The sequence below is a fragment of the Marmota flaviventris genome, chromosome 2, assembly GCF_047511675.1.
Source record: "Marmota flaviventris isolate mMarFla1 chromosome 2, mMarFla1.hap1, whole genome shotgun sequence".
NCBI classification, from domain to species: Eukaryota; Metazoa; Chordata; class Mammalia; order Rodentia; family Sciuridae; genus Marmota; species Marmota flaviventris.
In genome coordinates, this window is record NC_092499.1 from 49,792,339 (window position 1) to 49,818,171 (window position 25,833).

Here is a 25,833-nt window from a genome sequence, read left to right on the forward strand (position 1 = left end):
GACCTCCAGTATAATACTGAAGTTATGGTAAGAGTGAAGCATTTTTCTCTTGTTTCCAGTTTAGGGGGAAAACATAAATATGTTAGTTTTAAGTTGTTTTTTTTTAATTCCTTTAATTATATCGGAATGGTTTCTTCATGATTCATAGTTTTATCAGGGTTATTTGTTTATTTATTTTTATCATGAGCGGGTATTGAATTTAACCAAAAGCTTTTCCACTATCTATTGAAATGATCATGTGTTTTTTTCTCCTACACTATGTTAATATTGTAAATTCTAGTGATTTTCAAATCAGTATAATTAAATTTGTAGTCTTAATTTTTCAATCCAGGACAAACACTATTAGGTCAGGATATATTATCCTTTTAAAATTATAATTTCAAATTTGATTTTCTAATATATATACACAATTTTTTTGGAGGGGAAGTACTGGGGATTGAACCCAGGGATGCTCAACCACTGAGCCATATACCTAGCCCTTTTATTTTTTATTTTGAGATAGGATCTCACTAAGTGCTTAGGGCCTCACTAAGTTGTTGAACCTGGCTTTGAACTTGTGATCCTCCTGCCTCAGCCTCCCAAACTACTGTATTACATGTGGGTGTGCACCTCTGTGCTGGGCTTCATTAGATTCTTGGGGATTCAGATTTCTCTCTGCTATAATTACTCTTTAGCTTGAAGAATTTTCTTAAGCATTTCTTATAGTTTGCTTGGACTGGTAAATAATTATCTTCATTTTCCTCTATCTGATTGTCTTTATTTTGCCCTTATTTAAAAAAATGTGACAGATATAAAATTCTGAGATGACAGTTTTGTTTTGTTTTAGTGAGGTTACAAATCTTGTTTCACACTCCTCTGTTCTAAGTGCTGCCCTGTGGGAAGTCTATGATCATTTGAATTGTTTTCTTGTAAATAATGTATTGTTTACTTCTGTCAGCTTTCAAATTTTATCTTTGGCTTTGGTTTTCTGTAGCTTACTTGGAGTTTTGTTTAAATTTATCTCACTTGGAGTTGACTAAGCTTCTTAAATCTCTCAATTTATATCTTTCTCCAAATTTGGGAAGTTCTCAGAAATCATTTTTTTCGAGTGTTTTTTTCTGCTCCATTTTCTCCTGTCCTTTTGGAATATGGATTATCTTACTTGGTTAGGGTGTTGATACTGTCTCTACCGGATTTCGAGGTGCTCTCTTTTTTTCTTAAAGCTTTTTTCTTCTGTTGATTTTCCTTCCAGTTCAGTCTTTTCTCTGACATTTCATTTTGCTAGCCAAATTTTTACTAAAAATATTGTTTTTTAGGTATAAACTTTCTATATTTAATTTTATTTCTATACTAATATTTTCTTAGTTATCTCTAGTGTATTTTCCTTTACTTCAATGAGCATAGTTACAATAACTGCTTTAAAATCCTTGTTTAAGCTGGTCTTAGAGGTAAATGTCTATAAACCTGGCTACTTGGGAGGTTGAAGCAGAAAAATTGCAAGTTTGAGACCAGCCTGGGAAACAATGTGAACTCTTCTCAAAATAAAATGAAAAGGGGTGGAGGCTCAAAGCCTCAGGCTTTTGGTTCAATACACTGTACTGAAAAAAAAATTCTTGTCCAATAATTTCAATATCTGGGTCATTTCTGAATAAGACACTGGATGAATGTCATTAAGAATGAGTCAAATTTTTCTGCCAAGTACTTTTAGATTATATTGTGAATGTTTTGTTGAGTACAGTAAGGATTCTGTTATATTCTCTCTGAAGAATGTTGGCGTTTTTCATTTAGCAGATGATTCACCAGGTTGTATTCACCATAAGCTTTCTCTCACTCTCTGTGGCGGGCAAGTTCAGTTCACACCTTTGTGGTGCTGCTTTGAGTTTGCTCCACATATACATGGTTCAAAGGTCAGTCTGAGACTTGTGTGGGATTTAGACACAGAACTGGAGGATATCTTCTCTGGCACTCTCTTTTCTGGGATTTCTCTTGGACTCCTCAGTGATGATTGTTGCCTGGGCTTTGTTCCCTGATTCTTCTGACCAGAATAATGAAAGGCATTCTGTTGAAGCTTTTATCACCTGTACTATGCCATTTTGCAATTACACACTGTATTTAGGAAAAAGCCACAATAAACCCGAAATTCACATCCTCCAGTGTTTTCGTAAGTTTTGACTACCACACAATCTTCCTACTTTTGCTTATTCCTAAGAATTCTCAGATTGTTTTTAAATATTTTGTCAAGGGTTTATAAGTTGTTAATTGGTGAGGGGTTAATCTGTAAGATGTAGCCATGGAAGTCCAACAAATTGCCTTTGAAACAGGGCAGGCAGCATTTAATAAGTCAAAGGCATAATGAAAATTTAAAAACACACAATGTTTCATTTTCCTGTTTTGGCTGTTTGAGCAATTAGATGAAGGAAGGATAGAAAATGGGGAGAAGAAAACCAGGGAGAGTATTTGTTATTCTACGACTCTTATGTGTATGTATGATATATAGATAGACCAATTTTTTTTATGTGTACATATATTCACAAGGGATGTAAGCATACTCTAGATTCTGGTGATAAAGATTTGAATAAGTTTTATAGTCACTAAAATTTCTTTAGACTTCTGAAGAGTCTAGAAAAAAGTCTCTTTTAAGCTTGAAAACAGCCTTTTCTTTATTTTCTATACACTTCTAAATGAGCATATAAGTGGTATAAGTGGTAGTTACTATTACTGATATTATTATTATTGCTATTAATATTATTAGGATTAAAAGCAGCAAAACAAATATTATGAAAAATTTGGAAAAATAGGAAAAATGATTGTTATCTCACTCTTTAGCAAAGTTATTAATATGTTTGTATATTTCCTTTTAGACTTTTTCAGAAATTATGATTAGAGCACAAACAGATCTTTTTTTTACCACTGATATTTGAAAAGCAAATATTGTCTCAGAATATTTTAATTTTCCTTGCAATATTAAAGATTTTACAAGATGAGAGAGGCTGTCTTTGGATTTAGAAGTTTCTTTTGAAACTTTAGTGATGTGCTTTGGAAGTTAGCATAAACATTAAAATTCAGGAAATAAATTGAGATATTTGACTATGGAACTAAGATAACACAAATTCTGTTCATAATGGGTCAGCCCTCCACTGTATATAAGAAGAGGACAAGGTCAGGTAATCCATGCCACCAGCTGGGGCTTGGGCCCCATTCTCAATGTTATATACTGTGATGAGTTCGGCCTAACATAAGCTGGAATTCTTTCCCTGTAACCAGATGGGTTCATGTAGCTTGGAACCAGGTCATCCAATGTCCGCTCTATTTATTTCTATTTTAGTTAGCCTCTAGGGAAGAATTTGGACTTGATGTTCCAATAGGAGAAGCAGCCACACCTACAAGAATCCAATAGCAATTTGCACCCAAGTCTGCTAAGGCCTATTAGCCATTATTTTGGTCAGGAATAATGATGCCTGACCTAGCCTTGTGAAAGAGGAGTAAAGGTTGCCCCTTAGCCTTTCTGACTACCTCACCACTTGGCCTTGAACCTCCCAGTAGAAAAGAAAGGAAAAGGGACAGAGTTCCAAGTTTGAAAACAAAAAATCATTGCTTGAGCTCCTTTCTGTTGTATTTTGAAGTGCAGGATAAACTTAATGACTTTGGATTTTCAGCAGCAGATTTGGATCTCTTGTAGAGTAATCTTTTGTACTACATTATTTTTCCTGAGTAACTCCAAACCAAAACCAATCTCTGTAAAATGCTCCCAAGAAAAAGAGAATATACTAGTTTCCCATGAGACTGGATGCTTAAAAATCATTTTACTTATTTTGAGGTGTTGAGGAATGGGTGGGGGAATAAAAGCACCAAGATTTGACGAGCTGGTCAAGTAAGCATTTTGGATATTACTCATCTTGAATGCATAATAGAAGTTCCTGTCAAGCTCATAAGGTCTATTTCCTATAGGTTGATTCATATACATATATATATATATATATATATATATATATATATATATATATATGTATATGAATCAACCTATAGGAAATATAGGTCGATATATATAACAACTTTCCTATAAGGAACTCATGGGAATGTAGTGAGAAGTGTTAAACAATAGACACTTGTTAAACTTCAATAGCAAATTAAGGGCCTGGGAGAAGTTGGTCATCCAAAGCAGGAACTAAGAAATAAAATGGGAAGTGCAGTTGGGAAAGTCAAGTCAGACTCTCATCAGGTATAAAGTACTTCTGGTCTGTGCTCTGTTCCATTAATTTTCAGGATCTTGCAAGAAGAAATGTAGATGATGTCTGCATGAACATACTGCCACCTGTGCAAAGAGTAACAGCTAAAATAGTAGGAGGAGGATTATATAGTATTTTTAAAATAAGGAAACTTCCTCATAGCCTTTAGAACTCATTTCTAATGTTCATATCCTATGGTCTGGACAACAGGCAATGGATTATTTGTTTTTTCACTATTTAATATGATTCCATAGCATGGACAGAATTAAATTGTCCATGGTCCAGTCAGTGGTGGAGCTGGGTAAAGAAAGACAGCCTACTGGTTCCAAGATGAGAGCTTTATCATGTAACATAGTTTTCAGTTTGAGAATCACAAGTTCATATTTTAGAAATTTAAAGCAATATGACTATTTGGAGGACAAATAGAACATTCATATTACCAAAACTACATGATAAATAAAGAATTCCCATTGTAACTAAGAACTTTTTCATCAATTGATCTGAATCCAACCATAAAATGTGGATAAGTAATAAGCAAAGAAATGCAAAACAAAATAAAATATTTGCCACATGTAAGTTTTAAATCTATCTGGGTTTATTCTGGCACCTAGTAGAAAATGAGGTGTAGTTCTCTTCCAAAATAGTCAACCAATTGCCTCAGCAAAACTTATGGAACAGTTCTTTTATTACCAACTGAATGCAGCCTTAATAATATAACTTATATTATTTAATTTCTTTTTCTCTCAGCTTATTGATTCTAGCAGCGGTGTTCTGGTTCTAATTCTTATATCTGCATAAGTTTTAATGATCTGTTGCTCCCTAATTGAGGAACAAGTATTCCGTTATTTCCTTTCTCATATCTTTGGCTAATTTGTCATATTTATTATTTCAAATGAATTCAGAATTACTTTTCAAATTCCAAAATGTAATTTTTAGATTTTCATATTGGTAATAAACCAATACAGTATTTTGGGAAGACCTGATATAATTATTTGGTCTTTCCACCAAGGAATATTGTCTATGTAGTTGAGTCTTTTATGTACTTCAATAAAAAATTGAATTCAATTTTAAAAGTTATTCATCTAGTTTTAGTACATTTCTTGTTATGTTTATGCCCAGATACTTGTCTCTTTGCTCTTTTAAAAAATTGTAAGTGAATTTTTACCATATTTTTAATTGGACCATTTGGTATAAAGGAAGCTATTAATTTTTATATAATTAAAAAAATTTAAATCCCTTACAGTACTCTATTATAGTTCAAAATAGTTTTTAGTACCTGGGTTTTCTAGGTGAATAATCATATCTGCAAGTGATATGATATTCTGAAGGTGTTTATACTTTTTTTTTGAGAATTTTTTAATATTTATTTTTTAGTTTTTCAGCGGACACAACATCTTTGTTTGTATGTGGTGCTGAGGATGGAACCCCGGCCGCACGCATGCCAGGCCAGCATGCTACCGCTTGAGCCACATCCCCAGCCCAATACTTTAATTTTGTGTTTCAAAGGACTTTGGTCTTGGGTTTTCTTAAAAAAAAAAAAAAAAGTTACTGGCTGATTCATTGATTTCTGTTTTTATTTTCATTGTTTTACTCCTATTCCTTGAAACACTCTCTTCTTGGCTTCTGGGGAATTCTATTCTTTTCATTTTCCTAATTTTCTGATCTTAGCACTTTCACCTTGCATAGGTAATTGAGCCATGGAATCTGTCATCGGCTCCTTCTCTTTTTATAGTTCCTGTTAGCCTGGCTTTCAAGATCTCAGAATCCACTTATGATCCTAGATATCTAGTTTTGTTGAATAAATTGTTTTTTTTAAAAAAAATAGTAAAATATATAACATAAAATTTACCTTCTTAACCATTTTGAAGTGCACAGTTCATGAATAACAAATTTTATTATGTATTTGATTATGACTAAGACTTCATCATGATGATTCAAAGTCATTATTATTATTATTAATTATTATTATTATTCAGTGCTATGGATTTAACCCGGGGCCTCCTGCATAATAGGCAAACACTGGATCACTTAATTACATTCCCAGCCTCTTGAAGTCCCTATATTATGAAGGAGCTTTAGTTGTTCCTATTTATTCCTAATCATTGGCAAGCCTTACTAGTTTTACCTGGTAATGTTTCTGTTTTCACTCTGCTCCATTTTTAAGCCTAGGAAAGGCTCAAGCTACAGAGGCTGTTAGTGCCCTTCTTGCCTGTATTGTTTCATTTACTCCATATCAATATCCCCAAGCACCAGGCCCTATCAAGTCACTTTTCTTCTAAAATTTTTGAGTGGTTCTCTGTAGCTCACAGAAAAAGTACAAATATTCAGCATCCAAGGCTTATAATTTGTCTGTACTCAACCTTGAGGCTGACCACCTCCCTCTGTATACTCCGCTATAGCACAGGTGGCACATTGAGGGAAGTGGGCTGGGTAAGGGAGGGAGACACCTGGGACCTGCTAGAGAAGAACCTGGGAACAGCTATCAGCCACAAGAGCAGGCATTTGGCCCTTGTATTGCCAGAACCAGTACCACCACCGGCCCTCCCCAGCCCTCTGAAACTGCAAATCTGGATTTTTATGTAAAAATCTCCCAGTTTAAAATCGTTGGCTATTAATTAACATTTTTAAAAAACTGGACAATTGAAAACCATGTTTGTGGGCTGGACCTAGGCCACAGGTCAGTCGGTGAGGTTTGTTCTCTGTGAGCGGGGCTACTTGAGATTTTCTATGCCTAGCAGGTTTTTCCTTCCCTGGAAGTAGAACTCCACATTATAGTCCAAAGAAATGTTAAAATAGATCCAAGAGGGGCTTGGGAAACTCCTACTGAAAAACATTACTGCGTTAGAGCGTTTTCATGATTCATGTGAAAAGAGGGTAGGTGGATGTAAAATCATTTCATCCAGTTTTGCCTAAGGAGCACAACGAGGCCCTATCATGAGCAGTTTTGCTAAACTGGAATTTTATGTATTAACAAAAATTTGTTTAAAAAAAAATATATAAATTTTTTTGTGTGTGTGCGTATGTGTGTGTGTGTGTGTGTGTGTGTGTGTGTGTGTGTTTTAATGTGTTGGGGGTATTTTACAGGTCAAATTTGTCAAGATGTCCACCTTCAAAAAGCACTTTGGACTGAAATCCAGAGAAGAATCCCTCCTGTTTAAAGAGCTCGAGAAGGTTCGCCAGGAGGCTAAAAAGGACTTGCTCAAATTCAAGCAGAAGTTGGCGTCTAACCTGACTTCAAATGAAGGACTAGACCACCACCCCCGTCCGGCCCGCCCTGGGGAGAAGAGGAGCGGTTCCTTCACGCCTCGCAGAACCCTTTCCAAAGGGTCCCCTCCCGCCAAAGTCCCTGCGACGGCTGCTGGGGTCTTCCTGCAGGAGGCGCTCCAAGGGATAGCGCGCCCCTCGAGCCCCAGCGAGGCTTTCGCTGTGCGAAAGACCAGACCATTTCGTCCCCAGGAATTTTACTTGCGGAGCCCCGCGTTCCTGCGGTACAGGATCCAGAAGATACCGCCGATCATCACTCCGGACGTCGGCACATCTAAACCTGTGGTCCTGCGGCCGCTGCCCACGTCCCTGTGGAAGTCAAGAGCGCGCCTGAGTCCCCGGAGCCCGCGGGCCGCAGCGGCCAGGCGGGGCGTCGACCTGGCAGAGGAGCAAGAAGCAAACCAGGAGATTACTCAGTTCTCAGAGGCCCAGAGGGCCAAAGACAGGAAGACCAGCTCCATTTCCAGCGAGGACAGCGACTGGGAGGCGGGCTGGTGGCGGAGGAGAGTAAAGATTCGCGCTCACTTCATGAGCCAGGGCTCAGTCCCCAGGGGGTCGGAGGCAGACGGGTCCATTTCCAAAGCAGTGTGGGAGAGTGGCCTGCTTAGGGATGTGCAGGAGGTCGCCCAGCCTGAGCTGCTGCCCACCAGAGTGATCCCCAGAACCATCGAGGAGGTCATCACCTCGCTGCAGTCGGAGGCCCAGCTGGCCTCTGACCAGATCATCAGAGAGCTCATACAGAGCATCCTGGGCCAGAACTACGACATAAAAATGGAAGTAGGTGACCAGAACGACGGTTATGTTTTTCCTGGGTAAAACAACTTTTAGTAGAGAGAGATATATGTACTGATCTCTCTTTATAGATAAATCTCTCTATATATCCATTCCATATATTCTATATAAGCTGTTGATGAATACACTATTTAGGATACATGTTATTTCATTACATATAATATTTCATCATATATGATGTTTTCTAACGAAACACTGTAGAATTATTGATCTTCTTTGTATTTCATTTGAATTTTGAATTCTCCTTCAAGGAGTGTGTCTTCTTTTTGAAGTGAAGGAATATGGGAAATTATTCCAAAATCTGGTCTAAAGATTATTATATTAGCTAAAGACTGGACTAATAAATCACAAGTTACCTTCACTTTCAAAAACTGTGATTATTTAGTAATGAAATAACAGGCATTTCATATGAAAAACTTTCTCTTTTTCTGTTTGTTTAGCCTTATCAGTAATGAAGTACAGTAAAAGTGAGTTTTTATCTTAAGGAGATCAATATGCTACAATTAAGAAATTTAACTGATAAGAATTCTGTATTTTCAGTGAAAACAGTTCTTTTGAAGCCTTTAAAAATGTGTTTCCTAGATTTCTCCAATTATAAAGACTTAGACTTGCTTCTTGTGTGCAAAGTACTATGGGACATACTTTATGTGCATTTTTTCTTAATAATAACAACATCAGGTAGATAGATACCAGTAAAAGTCCTGGTTTATTTAAGAGGCCTTCTAGCTTTAGTAAGACTGAAGAATTGGCACAAGGATTCTACAGCTAAAGCATGGTAGAGCTGGAATTCCACCTGTTGTCTTCTGGTAAAGACTACATTGAAATAGTTTCCAGGAAGGCCCATTTGTCAACTATGATATGTCCCCCAGAGGAAGAGTTAGATAGGGTCATATTTAAGTTTAAGATATTTTGTCGATTATATAGACTTTGCTCTGGTGGGGGCATTCAAAGCAAATAGTAACAAGGGAACATTAGTCCCACACTAAAGGGAGGTGGGGGGAAGGAGAGAGAGAAAGACTCAGAGAGACTATTTGAGAATGACAAAGGCAATGATAGTAAGAGGGAAGAAGATTCTACTTCTGTTTTTGGCTGCAGCCTCAAATCTATTGTTGTACAAAGAATACTGCCACCAAATGATGTCTTTGAAATAGTTTCATCCCCCAAATACACTCTTGGCTGTGATTTGAGGAACATGATCATAAAGAGAAACAAAAACATATATGAGCTAGAGTCTCTAGTGTCATCTTTGACCAGAATATCGCAAGTATTCTGAATTAAGACCCCCCCCCCCCCATTTACTGAACAAGATCAGCACGACTTCTTGAGCCATTTTAAATGGCGTATTTCTAGTTAGATTTTTTTTTTTTTTTGCAAATCTTTTTGGAAAAGGAATTAAGAATGCCCAACTGAAGGGCCTTAGCAAAGAGGAGAAAGGCCTCAGTATTCTTTTCAGATGGGCTATATATTTTATGGCATAGTCAAGGTACTAGACATAAAGAGGGGCTGGTATTAGAAACTTGCTCAGAGGTCCTCTACAGTTGAGGAAAGTTGTATAGCAGGGTAAAGGCCCATAAGAAAGAATACATTTTGGAGGACTCAGATGGAATTGGGGTATATGAAGGAAGAACATCAAATAAATAATGAATATTAGAAAGCAAATTTTATTCTGCTAAAATATTCATTTGTACCCTTTTTTTGTTTTTGGTACTTTGGTGACCCAAATTAAGAAGGGTTGATGTCAGTGGAGGGTCCAAACTTTGAACAATGTACAGCAATAAAAAGGCCATTCTTGAATACACTTCGTATACAACTAGAAAAAAAAAAAGGCCATCCTTTCTATATTCCCTGTGGTGTCACTAGAGATGGTAAGGGTAATGAGATAATAATGAGATAATAATAAGGGTAAGTAATGAGGTACTTCTATTCTTTCCAACCAGGATGGTGTCAACAGCAGCCTAATAGGGAATCAGAACTCCTATTTTCCCATCCAACAGTAACAAAGAGGCCCCCAATCCTGATGCTAGTGGAGTAGTGGAGGCTGAATGAGGAACCTGAATCATTATCCCTACCTGGCAGTAATGAGGCATTGCCTGCCCTACTCCCAGTGCTCTAGTAGAGTAGTGTCAGAGGAAGCCACCTAAAACATAAAGTTTAAATAAGATCCAGAGTTTTAATGATACCTCAAATGTTCAAGTTTTTATAGAAAAATTGCTTCTCATGCCAAGAACCAAGAACACCTTCATTCAAAAAAAAAAAAAAATCAGTAGGTGCCAATATTGAGATGTTTGGATTATCTGACAAAAACTTTAAAGCAGCCCTCAAAAATGCTTTAGTAAATAATTATGAACATATTTGAAAAATGAGAAAAAATAGAAAGTCTTAGCAGAGAAGTAAAAAGTCTCAGAAGAACCAAAGGAAAAATTTCAAGCTGAAAAATACAATAACGGAAATAAAAACTGTGTGGATGGTTTCCCCAGCTTAATGGAGAACCTAGGGGACAGAATCAATGAACTCAAAGATTGAACAACAAGACTGGCCTCAAGTGAAGAAGAGAAACTAGGCTGACAAAATTCAAAACAAAACAAAAATCTATAGACTTTTAGGAACTTCTGAAATTAAACAAAAAAAAAAATGTAATCTTTATGTCATCACAATCCTGGAAGGAGAGAAAAGATAAGGCAGGATTGAAAAAGTACTCAACCAAACAGTGGCTAAAAAGTCTCCAAATTTGATAAGAAATATAAATCTGAATATAAAATTGAAGAATATATAAAATTGAAGAAGACAAGTGAATCCCAAACTGAAGAAATCCATGACAAGACATTTAATATTTACACGTCTGAAAACTGAAGTTACAGACAAAAATCTCAAAAGTAGAAAAATAATGTTACCTACAAGGGAAAGCAACTTGAATGACAATAGATTTCTCATCAGAAACCCAGCAGGTCAAAAGTTATTGGTACAACATTTTTCAAGTGCTGAAAGAAAATAATTGTCTGCTCAATTCTGTTTCCATGAAATTATCTCTCAGGAATGAAAGGGCAATCAAGACTGTTTTAGTCAGCTTTTTAATTTCTGCGACCAAAACACTGACAAAAACAAGGTAAAGTTTATTTGTGGCTTATCGTTTCATAAGGTTTATGAGGTCTCAGTCTATAGATAGCTAACTCCATTGCTCTGGGCCCAAGGTGAGGCAGAAAGTCATGGTGGAAAGATGTGGAGGAGTAAAGCAGATTAGAATATGGCAACAAGGAAGCAGGGAGAGAGAGAGAGAGAGAGAGCTCCACTCACCAAGGGCAAAATATGAACTCAAAGGCACATGCCCAGTGACCTACCTCCTCTAGGTACACTCTACATGCCTACAGTTACCACCCAGTTAATCCATTCAAGAGGCTTAATATACTGATTAGGTTTAGGCTTTCATCACCCAATCATTTCACCTCTAAACTTTCTTGCATTATCTCACACATGAGCTTTTGGGGAATACTTTATATCTAAACCATAACAAAGATGGTCTCAGATTAAAGAAAACTAAGAGATTTTGTCCTACCCTGAAAGCATGGCCAAAGGAAGAGCTCTAATCAGTAAGGAAAAAAAAAAGATTTTTGGAGCACTGGGAAAGAAGAAAGTTTGCAGTAAACAAAACTATGGCCAGATAAAGAGACCTTCATTCTTTTGCGTTTTCTAGGTACAGCATATCAAATTTGTGGACCACATGTAAAATAATGCTGAGGAGGACATTTATAGCACTAAATGTATACTTTAGGAAAGAGGAAAAGTATTAGATCAGTAATCAAATATCTAAGTTGGGATAACAGCTGAATTACTGGAATAAGTAAAAGATATCTACTTTTAAGTATGTTTAAAGCCATTTGATCCTAGCAAATTGTATTCTACTTAACAGCAAATACAACATTAAGCTACAATAACTTTGAAAAAGAAGAATAATGTTGAAAGTTATCAGTGTACCTTATTTCAAGTTTTATATAGATATAGTAATCAACACTGTGGGCTGTTAGTGGAGACAGAGACACACTGATCTGGAGCAGAATAGATCACACAGAGATCCACACAAACTGATTTGACGGAGGTGCAAAAGCAATGAAAGACTGAAAATCTTTGTGACAAATGATACTGGAAAAAGTGGATGTCCACAGGAAAAAAATAAACCTTTTCCTAAGTGTCATGCATTATACAAAAATTAACTTGATTGTAAAGCCATAAAACCTTCAGAAAAAAAAAAATAGGAGAAAAGCTTCTGGATCTATGGCTAGGCAAAGATAGCTTAGACACTTCACACTAAACGAATAATCCATAAAGAAAATTTGACAATTTAGATTATATCCATATTAAGCTTTTTTTTTCTCTGCAAAAGAACCTGTTAAAGAGGATGAAAAAACAAACTATAGACTGTTAGGAAATATTTGCTAACCACATTTCTAGTAAAGGACCAGTATCTAGAATTATAAAGAATTTTCAAGACTCAACAGTAAAACATCCAATTAGAAAATGGGCAAAACCCCCCATCATTAGACATTTCATCAAATAGAATATACAGATGACATGTAAGTACAAGAAAAGATGTTCAGCACCATTATTAGGAAAATGTAAGTTAAATCCATAATGAGATACCATCACCTACATATCAGAATGCCTAAGATAAAAAATAGTGATGATGACAAATACTAGCAAGGATGAAGTATATACTAGTTTTGGTAGGAAAACAAAATGGTATGTCTACCTTGGAAAATAGTTTGTCAGTTTCTTTAAAAAGTAAGCATGCTAGTACCATGTGACCCAGAAATTACACTCTTGGACAGTTATCACAGAGAAAGGAAAAAGTATTTTTACACAAAAATCTGATATAGTTTCTCATACCTACTTTAATAGAGATAACCCCAAACTGGAAACAATCCACATGTCCTTCAAAAGACAACAATAAAAAGAAATGAAGTGTTAATACCTGCAACAACTTGGATGAATGTCCAGAGAATTATTCTGAAGCAAAATCACCAGTCTACAAAAGTTAGATACTGTATGATTCCATTTATATAGTAGTCTTAAAATGACAAATTTGCTGAAATAGAAAACAGAATTGTGGCTGCCAGAAATTAAGGATGAATTTTGGTAGAGGAAGGAGAGTGGGAAATATGTGTGGCTTTACAAGGGAAAGATGAAAAAATTGTGGTGATGGAAATGTATTTGTATCCTGACTCTGTCAGCATTGGTATTTTTGCTGTGATACTGAATTAAATTTTGCACAATTTTATCATTGGAAAAAGCTGAGTAAAGTGTATACCAGATCTCTTTGTATTACTATTACTATTATTGTTGTTGTTGTTGTTATTATTATTATTGAGCTAGGGGTCTTACTATGTTGTCTAGGCTAGTCAAAACATGTGTTTTCCAAACAAATGGGCTGAAGCAATCCTTCTGCCTCAATCTCCCAAGTAGATAGGACTTCAGATGCACAGCATCATACCAGCTTAAAAGGATCTCTCTGTATTGTTTCTTAAAATTGAATGAGAATTTACAGTTGTCTCAAAATGAAAACTTTAATAATTAAAGATATTAGCAGATTAAAAAAATTTTTTTGGTCTTACACATGAGAGGCAAACACTCTATTACTGAGTTATACCCCCAACCCAAACGTCTTCACAGATTCTTTGAAAAGTTTACAATTCATTTTATGAGTTGTAAGAAGAGACATAAGGAAATAATAATACAGATTGAACCTCCCTAATCTGAAGTCTTAAATCCCCTAAGAAAACATATTTCAGATTTTGGATTTGGATTTTTAGATTAAGGATGATCAAGGGATAGTTCATGTGAATATTCTGAAAATAAAACAAAACAAAGCAAAATTCCAATACTGAAACATTCTGGTCTCAAACATTTTGGCTAAAGGATACTCAACTCGTATATATTCTTCTATGCCTTCTTTAACTTCCCCAAATAACCAATACTTGTTTACCCTCTACACTGATCTCAATTCTTAGTACAAGTATGTATACACACAGGCACACACACAGTTTTTTTTTTATAAAAATAAATGACTATACATATTATTTTGTAACTTATTTTTTTGACACACTGATGAATATCAATATGTATTCTTTATAGAGCTATATATTGTTCCATAGTACTTAAACATTTTCTTGGCTCTTTGTTTTTCAAATTTCGGTTTTCCCCATCTTAGGAACAAATTTTTGATTATGGGAGGGTATAAATCAGAGAATCAACTAGAACTGGACAGAGAAAAGCAATTCATATTGTTTGAATGACAACAGTATAAATGGGAGAGACTAGTTTGGCAAATCTTTTCAATTCAATATGATAGGCAAATTTATTACACTTTGTGCTGTACTTTATTGTCCTCATAGATGTAACAGCTTATGCTAGTACAAATGATGTGATGATTAAGAAGTTATCTGATTATTTCCAAATAAGTTTACAGTTTATTTTTTTCTGTGACGTTTTAAAATCTTGCACATGACATTTTGATGCTTTCAGTAAATACAAAATGCTTATGTATTATTTATTTATTTTTTAATGCAAAAGAATTCCTATTCCTTCAGTTGCTTTGATTATAGAAATAATTTTGAAACAAGTCAGAAGTTATTTTCTCAAAATAGACCTATTCTTTGTTGGATGCAAGTGCAATTTATATTCCATAAGAATATCTTTGAAGGATTGAAATATAGAGTTACTTGACAAGTGAAATGCTATTTTACTACGAATTCAGATATATATTTTCTGTTTTTCATAGTACACATACTACTACCAGCAGTGATTTTTTTTCTTTTGCTTGTTTATGTAATTAAGTCCTAAACTACAAGGACAAAGTTTAGGTGCAAAGTGATGGATTTTCTCATGTGTCAGCATTTGTCTGCACATGAGAGGTAAAGTAAAGAATTTAAAAATGTTAAAAATTTAATTTTCACTGGCTATTTCAGGTAAAATTATTTGAATATTTAGGATAAAAGCATCTCTTCCCTATTCTATGGATTATTATTTAATACATAACTCAGTTACACTTTTATTTGATAATGTAGACCTTTTAAATGCTTTTCAATGTCAAGGACTGATCCAAGGCCTTAGAATCTCCTGGAGTGGGAGGTGAGGTGAACACTAACTGATAACTGCATAGTTAAAATCCATCACTAATTGCCACTGTAACATTGTTAGGTGTTACAAGTCTTCTTTAAGGGTAATTTTTTATACCTTCAAATCATCATTTTCCTTTATTTTGTGTAAAACTAGAGGAAAGAGCATATATAATTTTAAAATTATAGCAGGGCTTAGAATAATAAGGCTACCTTGACAACAGTTTGATTGAACAGAATATCCCAGTTAGATTACACATTCACTTATTGTACATGGAAGCTGTTTATTTTTTTCTTACTGAAAAGCACAGTGTTTGGTTGTGATTGAAGTCAACCATTCTGTAGCTGTAAACAGTCTGAAGCTAGGCAGCTGTATTCTTTACAGTGTTTGTTTTAAAGCAGGATAGGTAAACATATGGGTTTCAAGGATGGGTAGATAAACAGTTTTGGTAATAAAATAAAAATCTTGAGAACTAGCCAACCACAGTCGTGTTTAAGCATCTTTTATCCCAAATGAAAACAGTAGAAGAGACTGAATAGTACATTTTCTAATTGTGTGAGATATTTGTTTTATTTTAGGGAGAATATTCTTTTATGTCCATTGTAGAGTGTCCTGAATTTTGGTCTCATGATAATGGAGAGAGATGGCTTAACAAAATTTGCCACATATATTTTCTTTATAATCATGGTAGGAAAATTTTGTTTTTAAATTATCGAATGAAGCTAAAAATAGTTTTTTTTTTTAAATTTCTGGACATACTAGGATTTATTTTATGTATGATTTAGTGGTTATCTAGCATTTATTTAGTAAATGTTCCTTGACATCTTTATGTTCTCATATGGAAAAGACATTTCAGAGTTCTTGTGAATTTTCTTTTAGTATTTCCTTACCCCTATTTTTTTTTTTTTTTTACTAAAACAGTGTATAGAGCTGAAAGGTCACCTGATTTATGTGTGTGTGTGTGTGTTTAAATTTATATATACTTTTTAAAAATTTATATATAAATTATATATAAACTTTGTGTTATAGATAACAAAACCAAAATCCATTGAGAGAAAGTGACTTTGCAAGGCCATACAGCAAATTAACATAGTTGGGAGTAGAACTATTTAGTTCTTCTGTCAACCAGTCCAGAACTGTTTTTATTTGTATTATATAATGCTGATGGTACTTTCTTTACTCTACAATCCCCATCTTTCCTTTCTTTTCCCCCCTTGTTACCTTACGATGTAGAACCAAACTACCCAGAACTGTTTTTCATTGTGGTATCTCTGCTCCTAAATCTCTGCATTAGTGGGAGAACCATTGCATTCCTCTGTGCTGGTGGTGTGTCCCCATAACCTCTTGCTAGTAACTTCTAAGCTGAGCACATCTGGGCGTTGGGAAAAGTCAGCAAGAAATAAGGATTTGCTCTCAGAGCACTGTGATGTTGGTAAAGATGGTGGGCATGGGATGGGATTTGGGCTGGTCTCCCTAGCTACCACAGTTTTCCATCAAAGTAAAAGGATACAGGTGGAACAAGTGAGAGTGAGAACATTATAAATTTGTTATGTGACTACTAATCAGTTACATTCAGCCCCAAATCACTGATTCTGCCATCTTAGGTTGATGTTGATATGAATAGAAGATAAAATCTTTATCTTCCATCACTGGTACAGTAACAGGCTGGCTCACTTTCACTCAATCTTACTAGTTTTATTTTTTGGGAAATATTTGAACTACTCTCAAAGTGAATACCCAGAAGTACTTTCTTTCCTTGGTCCAATGGGAATAGGATATGAGTCCCCATCTTTTTTGAGGAAGAAGAGCTACTTTAATATTTGAAATTTTATTATTTATGATGATTTGGAGCCTTGTTGAGAATTCTCAGCTTGAGAGAATGAGACATGTCATTGGTCTAACCAGGAATTCCCAAAAGCCAGGAGGAAGAGTCAATAATTTAGATATTATTAAAGGAGTGCTACCCGATTGCATGACTATATGGTGAACCGTAAATTGGCATACTGGTCATCAGATTTATTTTGTCTTTGTAATAAGTAACATTTCCTGTACCCTCCACTACTTCACCCATTTAAAAGAAGTAGCTTATCTTTTCTTTAGACCTCACAGATAATACAATAAAAAAAATTCCTGTCCTTTGCTTGGCTTACTATAAATTTATTAGGCACACAGGAGCAGATTATAATAAAGCCAGACCTCATCATTTTAGCAAGATTTCCCCTCAAGAACATCTTGAGTCTCAAGCTCTTCATCTCTTAATCATTGGAAATAGGGTTATGAAGAAATGAAAGACTGAGACAGCTGAGACACTTTTTCATTGTTCTGCTTTCATTATGCTGTTGAGACCTGTCTCATTGTATAGTCTCTGAGAATCAGTTATTACCCTGGAAAGTGATTATCAGTTTACTCAATAATGGCTTTTTATGCATGACTGTTCTGTTGCTCTTTAGGGTTAAATGAAAAGGCTTATTAAATATCCAATTACAATGGGATCTTTGAAAACACTAAATGGAATGTATAATTCATATAGACTGTCACTAGTACAAAGCCAAATCAGTTTAACCAAATATCAAGTTACAAGGAAATAAGGAGTAGGTGACAGTCCTTATAGAACTAGTTCTGGTTAGCTAATAGGTCCAGACAATCAGAAAACCCAAAGTAATAGTGGCTTAAACAAGATGGAAGTTTATTTCTCTTTGGTTGGAAGAAAGGATCACGTAAAAAGTTAATGTAGAATAGATATGGTGTGGGGTCAGGGATCCAGAAACTGCCATCTAATCCACTGACTGGAGTCCTCATTCCCAAGGTCACCTCAAGGTCCAGTATGGCTGCACCAGCTGTCATGTCTGTATTCTAGCCAGCGGGAAGGCATTTAATAAGGAACTCACATGCCCAGAGTTGCTTATCACTTTGGCTTATATTTAAGCAGCCCCTAATTAGCCACATCACCATATCTTGCTACAGAGAGAATGAAAAAAGAAGTCACTCTTCTGGAAATTCATGTGCCAAAGTTCATTGTTACGGGGGAAGAAGAGATATTGGGGCAGGGTTTAAAATGTTCTGTATAGGTGAGACCCTCACAGCACAGAGTTATTTACTTTCTGTAAAGATTTATTGAACACCTGTAACATTTATTTAGTACTGTACTAGGCACTAGGAATTGAAAGATTCTGTATGTGACATGGTTTTTAGCTTTAAAGAATAAGGTTACATATTGAGGGGATTAGTAGACAGTGGAAAACAATAGAGCCAGACCTGGTTTAGAGTTAGATGACCTAACTTGGGATCCTTGATTTATAATTTATTTATCCTTAAATTATTGGTGTCTCATTTTCTCATCTGTGCAACAGAGCTGGTAAGATTTATCATACATGCTGTGAGGGTAAAATGTTCTTAAGTAAGATAGTATGGGTTAAATGTGCTGCATTGTTTTTAATGTGCATTGGTGTACTGTGACCTAGTGAATGAACTACATTCCCATTGGTTGTGAGCCCAATCTGTTTCTCTACATCCTCACAAGCTTTCTGAGTTAGTGTGCCTTTGAATCTTTGCTAATTTTAAAGTTCAGTGGTTTCACTAGTGCAAAGCATGTCCTCAGCATCTTGATAAGAAATGTGGAAACAGGAACCCACCTCTCAATGCAAACTCTCACCAGAACACTCTTTGTTCTTCAAGGCATTTTTCTATCCACTAAATGTTATTGGGTGCCTATCATGCAGTCATGTTTATCAGGCACTAAGAAATAGATGTGAACAAATGAAATCCCTCCTCTCTTCGACTTAAAAACTAGATGGAATAGACAGTAAACAAATCACTAATGTCTTATGTGGTAATAAGTGATATAAGGAAGAATAATTCAGAATAAGGTAGAGAATAATGGAGGTGGAGATAAATCTAAATAAGATGGTCAAGATAAGGTCATAAGAGAATATGAGGGTTGGAATGTAACTCAGTGTGTGAGGTCCTGAGTTCAAAGTACTGGTGGGAAAAATGACATTTGAGGAGAAGGCTGAAGACAGTAAGGGAGAAACCCATGTAACTTATGTATGGGGGTGTGCATCAATCTAGGAAGAAGGAAGATACAGTATAAGGTTCCAAGGCAGAATTGTTCCTGTGGTGTTTGAGGCACAAAGTAATGGGAATAGAAAGTGTAATAAGAGATTATGTCACAGAGGTAGCCAAGAGCTAGATCCATAGTCGTCCTCAATACTGTCAGACTGAGTGTTCCTTTCTTTCTGGATATGTTTTTCCCTTTTTAATGTCCTTAAAAAATTCTTAGATATCTTTTATGTATTTGTGTAGTGTCAAAAGTAAATATAATGCTCTATTTGTAACATACAGGAAAGATGAGAGTACTTCATAATTAAATTATAATTATAAATGACCACATTAGAATACATAATGAAATCATTGGCTGCTTTCATCTAATGATAATGAGGGTGTTTTGAGTATGAATATAAGAAACCATAATGTACAAGAAAGCCCAGAAAATTGAAAGAACAATGCAGTTGGCTCTAGAAGATGTGTTCTGAAAAATAATAGCTGACTATAATTACATGTATCCAATAAGAGAAAATTGGAAATAACTTTAGATGAAGTACAGATGTATACTACATTTCAATTAAAAACTTGAAATGAGCTAGGCCTCTTTTTCAAAATAAATCTCTAATGTGACATGGGAAAAGGTTAAGAATTTATCAAAAAACCAAAACCAAAACAAACAAAACATATTTCCCAATTTGAAATCTCAAAATGCTAGGGCATATTCAGTCCTGGTACTTAAAAATGAACCCAGATGCCATGTGGAGGAGGGATGTGGGCATTTCTTTGTTTTATGGTACTAGCTTGTGATCTGTAGATGGATTGGAAAAAAGAGTAATACAAGAAGACATGGAGAAAGAGACCTCCATGAAAAGTTTCAAGGTGAAACAATAATAAATCATTTAAAATTAAATAAATAACTTCAATATGCAATTGTTATTACATAAATTTGTTGTCACTTTGCTAAAAATCTTTAAAAATTATATAGTTTAGCAATAACATTTTTAAACCTAGTCATCTATTAATGAAACATTCATTATTACTATGTTTCACATCTGCTTATTTTATTATGTTTGGTTCTAGTTTACAAAATGAATTTTATATATCCTCTGTACATATTTGTATGTAACTGTTACCAATGTAAAATGAGGCAGGTGTGTTGTTTTAGTAACTTACTATTACTAGCGGAGTTGCTATAATTGACACAGCAGTTGTGTTACTGGATAATAAAGTATGGGTTATGTTAGGGAAACACTTTGTGTTTAAATACATAAAATGGAATTAGATTCTGGCCTCATGTATTAATGAAACGTTTTCTTTTTTTCCTACACATTAGCCTTTTAGAACACACAAAAATCATGGAGGAGGGACGTGAGCATTTCTTTGTTTTATGGTACTAGCTTGTGATCTGCAGTATGTCTGCTATATCTCTGGATTTCCTTGTCTGTTAAATACATTCACATTTCCTGTAGTACTTCCATTCTTTCCCATTGTGACAATCCAAGTATTTGTGTAGTGTCAAAAGTAAATATAATGCTCTATTTGTAACATACAGGAAAGATGACAGTACTTCATAATTATAACTATAAATGAGCACATTAGAAGACATAAAGAAATCATCACCCTGCCAGCAATTCCAAATGTCCTCTAGGGAGTAGTACCATCTCTGCTGAGTATCCTTAATGTGAGAGTCTTGCCCATAGGTAGAACTTTGGATTTCACTGAGTGACATGGAAAGACATTGAAGGATTTTGAGCAAGGACATGACATTATCTCATCTTGTTTTAAAAGGATCAGATGACTATTGTGTGGACAGTAGATTATAGGTGGGAAATGGGGAAGGAAGGAAGAGCCATTGCCTATTGTAATAACACATGTGAAAGATGATGGTGGCCTGAGACAACTGTGGTTAGTGATGGTAGTAGAGAAGGATGTGAGAAATAGTCTGATTCAGCATATACTTTGAAAGTTGCTTACATGTTGAATGTATGGAGAGAGAGAAAAAGAAAAGGGACAAAAGGAGAGAGAGAGAGGGAGGAGGGAGAGAAAGGGCAAGGACAAATCCATGTTTTTTGGTGTGTGTAGCTAACAGAATTTCCATTTTAAACAAGGGTGGACCAGGTTTTGGGGTTGATTTTGGACATCTTAACTTTGAGCTGCCTAATATACTTCTAAGTAAAGGTGATAATACAATACAATACAATATAATTCAATTCTAAGGTTCAGTGGGAAGGTTGGGACTAGAGAAATTGGGGATCATCAATGATCAGATGCTATCTGAATTCATCGAACTAGAAGAGGTGACCAGGGGAATGAGTGTAGCTATAGAGTAGAGGAGATCTAAGCACCGAGGGTTCAGAGGCAGAGAGAAGTGGAATTAGCAAAAACAAAAACAAAAACAAAAAAAAACCACCCGAGGAGTGCCTTATGCAGGAGGAAAGCCAGGAAAAGGTGTATAGGGTCTTGAAAGCCAAGTGAAGAAAGTATTTCAGGAAGGATTCAGTAACTGTGTCAAATACTACTACACTGAGTAATGAAAACCACCAAGTTTGACATAGTATTGTAACTACAATGTTTAACTCTACACACACCTACTTATGTTATAGATTTTATTGCTCTGAACTCTTATTGTTCTAAGGTTTGCCTATAGAATTTTTTTTTATAATAGCAATGCTTTATTCATAATAGTAATGCTTTATTCATAATAACTAAATCTAGAACCAACACAGGTGTTCTTCAACATATAAGTAGTTGAAGAAAACTGTTATATGTCCATACCATGGAAAACTACTTAACAAAAATAGGGACCTAAGAGAAAGGGAATTTCAAAGGGATATACATTGTATGATTTCAATTATATAATAAGTTTGAGATGACAGAATTATAGAAATAAAGAACACACTCTAGTGGTTGTGAGGAGTTGGATCTGGGAATAGGAGGACAGGACACAAGGAGGAGGGAGTAGTAATAATAGGACAATATAAGGGATCTTTGTGACAAAGAAACTCTTCTGTATTTTGATGTGGTAGTGAATACATGAACCTATACTTAGAATAAAATTATATCAGGCTAAACATACAAACACTCAGAGTCACACATAGAATTTCTTGTTTAATAAAATTGGTGTTTAATTAAAGTTGTGGTAGTGGGTAGTCTTGTTCTTCACTTTAAAACAAAGGTTTCTAGTGTTGTTGTTTTTTTAACCAATAAGTATGATTTTTTTTTTGTATTGGGAATTGAACCCAGGAACACTTAACTACTGAGCCACATTTCCAGCCTTTTTATATTTTATTTAGAGACAGGGTCTCACTAAGTTGCTTAGGGACTTGCTAAATTGCTGAGGCTTGCTTTGAACTTGTGATCCTCCTGCCTCAGTCTCCCTAGCTGCTAGGATTATAGTCATGTGCCACTGTGCTCTGGCAGTAAGATTTTTACTATAGCTTTTTGATAGATAACCCTTTATATGTTTGCTACATTTATCAGACAAGAATTTTTATCATGAATAAGTACTGAATTTTGTTAAATATTTTTCTCTTTAATCTGTTATTGTGATATATTAGCCAACCTGAACTATACTTGATTTGGGGGAAATTGTTTTTGGTTATGTTACAGGATGTTTCCATATAATAGTGACTTCTGTTAGGGTTTTTGCATTTGTGTTCATAAGTGATATTGGTGTATACTTTTTTCCTTATGTTGTCTTTGTCTATATTTGGTATTGATTGTTTTATCCTCCTAAATTGATGCTTACTTTCTTTTCCTGTTCTCTAGATATAATTTGTAGAAGAGAAGTGTTATTTTTTCCTAGAAATCTTGGTAATTATTGTCTATAATGTTGTCTGGGCTGGAGTCTTAGGTAAAGAAAGTTTTAAAAAATTATTATCTTAGTTTCTTCAATGTTTATTAATTTATTCAAGCTTTCAATTCCTTCCCTTCTCTATCAATTTTGTGATTCATATTTCTTGAGAATTCTTATTCTATGGCTTGACCTCCTAATAGATAACTGGAGTTTCTCTCAGCATATAATGGGTATGAATCTGAATCCAAAAATATGTATGTGCAAGAACTATGTTCTTTTCTCTAGAACTCAAGTGAGTCTTCATTTTTAGTTCCTATTGCATCAGGACCACAGAAACTTAGTCTCAGATAATTTTGGGATCCTTCTCTTTATTCCCGGGGTATATACAGAATTCTCTAGGTCATGGACCCTGCTGAGAACCTCTGTTAAGACATCCATCCTTCCATCTTGTGGTCCACTTAGATTTTCCTGACATTGTCAGTCCACACATTTCTTCTCAGTTGCCCCTGTCCCCTTCTCTAAGGCTCTTCCATTTTCCCCGAATCTTCTACCCATGTTTGTCATTCTTGGGTGCACAGAAAACAATTTGCTGTTCTCAAGCCATGCTGGGGCCTGATGAACTCTGTGAACTTATGTGATACTCCATCTGTCTTCTTCATGGCCATTTCCTTACTGGATTTTTGCTGTTTCTTGGATTCTCTTTTCTTTTTTTTCTTTGACATCCTTTCGTTCTCTTTCTCTCACTCGTGTCAATACAGTTTATAAGTTGTTCAGCTCATTTCTATTCTTCATTCCCAACAAACTCATCTTTTCCCCCTTTGGACTAGCCCTGGGGATCTCAGTGCGGGCCCTTATAAGAGACCCAATAGCACTTATGTTCTCATGGCCTGCCTGCCAACTTCCTCTGGCCCAGGAATTCAATTATTTTCTAACTACAGAGACAGGAAACATTACTTGAACAGATTTATTTTCTCCCAAATAAGTTGTCATTGTCTTCTGTTCTTTGTGTTCTATCAGGTTACAAAATTCTTGAAACCTGAAAGTCAGAAATTCTACTTGCCATCACTTTGTGCTCTGTGTAGCTCCTTTTACCTGAGGCCATGGACCCACAGGGGCCAAATCTGGGTAAAGGGAGAATATTGGTGTGTAGGTTGGAGGAACATATCAATGAATCCTTCCGAACTATTTCTTTAGTCTCTTCATTAGAGAGATTATGAGACAGAGTCTCAGAAAAGTAACTGATTTGCTAACCCCACACGTGGTTAGTGGTGGAGCAGATGGCCCAAACTCCAGCTACTCCAGCTACTGCTCTTATATCCTTTGGTGTTATATATTATTGAACTACTATAGAATTTAGGTTGAATACTTCAGTGGAGTATATATATATATAGTTCACCAAGATTTTAAAATACATTGTAAGTGCCATATAAGAGTCCCTTAGCAAATGCATCATTGAGTGTTCTTGATAATTTAGGTTTTAGTCTTTTAAGGACATATGCCTTCTTTCATGCTCACTCTTCTGGGGAAATATTTTCTGGAATCTGTCATAGGCTTTTCCCCTTATAAAAGTGAATGTGACCTTTTCCTCCTGTACTCCCATTACCTAGTGTGGGTACACCCAGTAGAAGTGCTTAGACAATTCTTTTCTTGAGGACAAAGGGCACCATTTTGGATGCCAGTTCTTTATGCTATTCTATATTACAGTGATTCCCCAAGGTCTCACTGGGTGAGGGAACTATGCACCCCACACCCTGTATTCAGCTCTGCTTTGAATTCCTTTGTTTTCTTTTTTAAATTTTTGTTTCCTCCTTCCCATTAGGCTGCAGCTGTCTCCGTTTTGTAGTCAGTATTTCAGTATGCTGTAAGGAGCCCCTCTCCCACAGCTCTCTTCCTAATATCTTATTTCTATTCTGCCGCAGGCTTAGAAACTAGATAAATAAGCCTGGTAATATTATTTGTAAAGTGAGAGTAAATAGCCTTCAAGGGAGGGCCTCACAAGCTTTCCTATGGGAAAGTGTGAGCCTCCTCCACACAGGCCTTTGCTGACATCTCTTCTGTGGCTCTCAGGCCCTTTTTGGTTATATCCTGTTTCCCAGCTCTGCTAGGTCCATATGGTTGTTGGATGTCTGCACAGCAAATAGGTGAGGAATAACTGCTCTTTTCTTTCTTTTCTGCTTTTATTGGTTTAGGGATATTATAAAGTATTTTTGCATTTGAATAAGCTATATTCTTCCATGGAGCTATTAACCAGATCCTTTGCAAATCAGAATAAAAAATAACAACCATAGAACCACAGAATACCTTTGGGCAGTTTGATTATTTAAAATGCAAACTATACTGCTGACCTCGGGGGCTTTTTGAACCACAGCTGTCAGTTTAAACAAAACTCCAAACCTAATTAAACTTTTGTTGGATGGGGCACTAGTTTGAGAACTAGTTGGACAGCTTTTAAGACTTAATGACGCGGTTCTTCCCAGAATACAAATAGAAGCATTGGTACTTGGTATATATATTCTCTAAGGCCAAATGTAAGATCTTAGTTTATGTTTTTTTTTTGAGGGGGAATGGAGATTAATTTCTGTCCATAGATGAATTTCAGTTTATGAATTTTCTTCACCTAGTTGT

General features: G+C 35.5%; 1 protein-coding gene across 1 annotated transcript in view; it reads left to right on the forward strand.

Moving 5' to 3' along the window:
* Nucleotides 1-7,304: 7,304 nt before the first annotated feature.
* The window catches only part of Ttc6 (tetratricopeptide repeat domain 6), a 204,786-nt gene continuing 186,257 nt past the window's right edge, over nucleotides 7,305-25,833 (forward strand). The window contains exon 1 of the mRNA XM_071607402.1: nucleotides 7,305-8,246. Within this exon, the coding sequence (XP_071463503.1) occupies nucleotides 7,305-8,246 (942 nt within the window). The remainder of the gene's footprint in view (nucleotides 8,247-25,833) is intronic.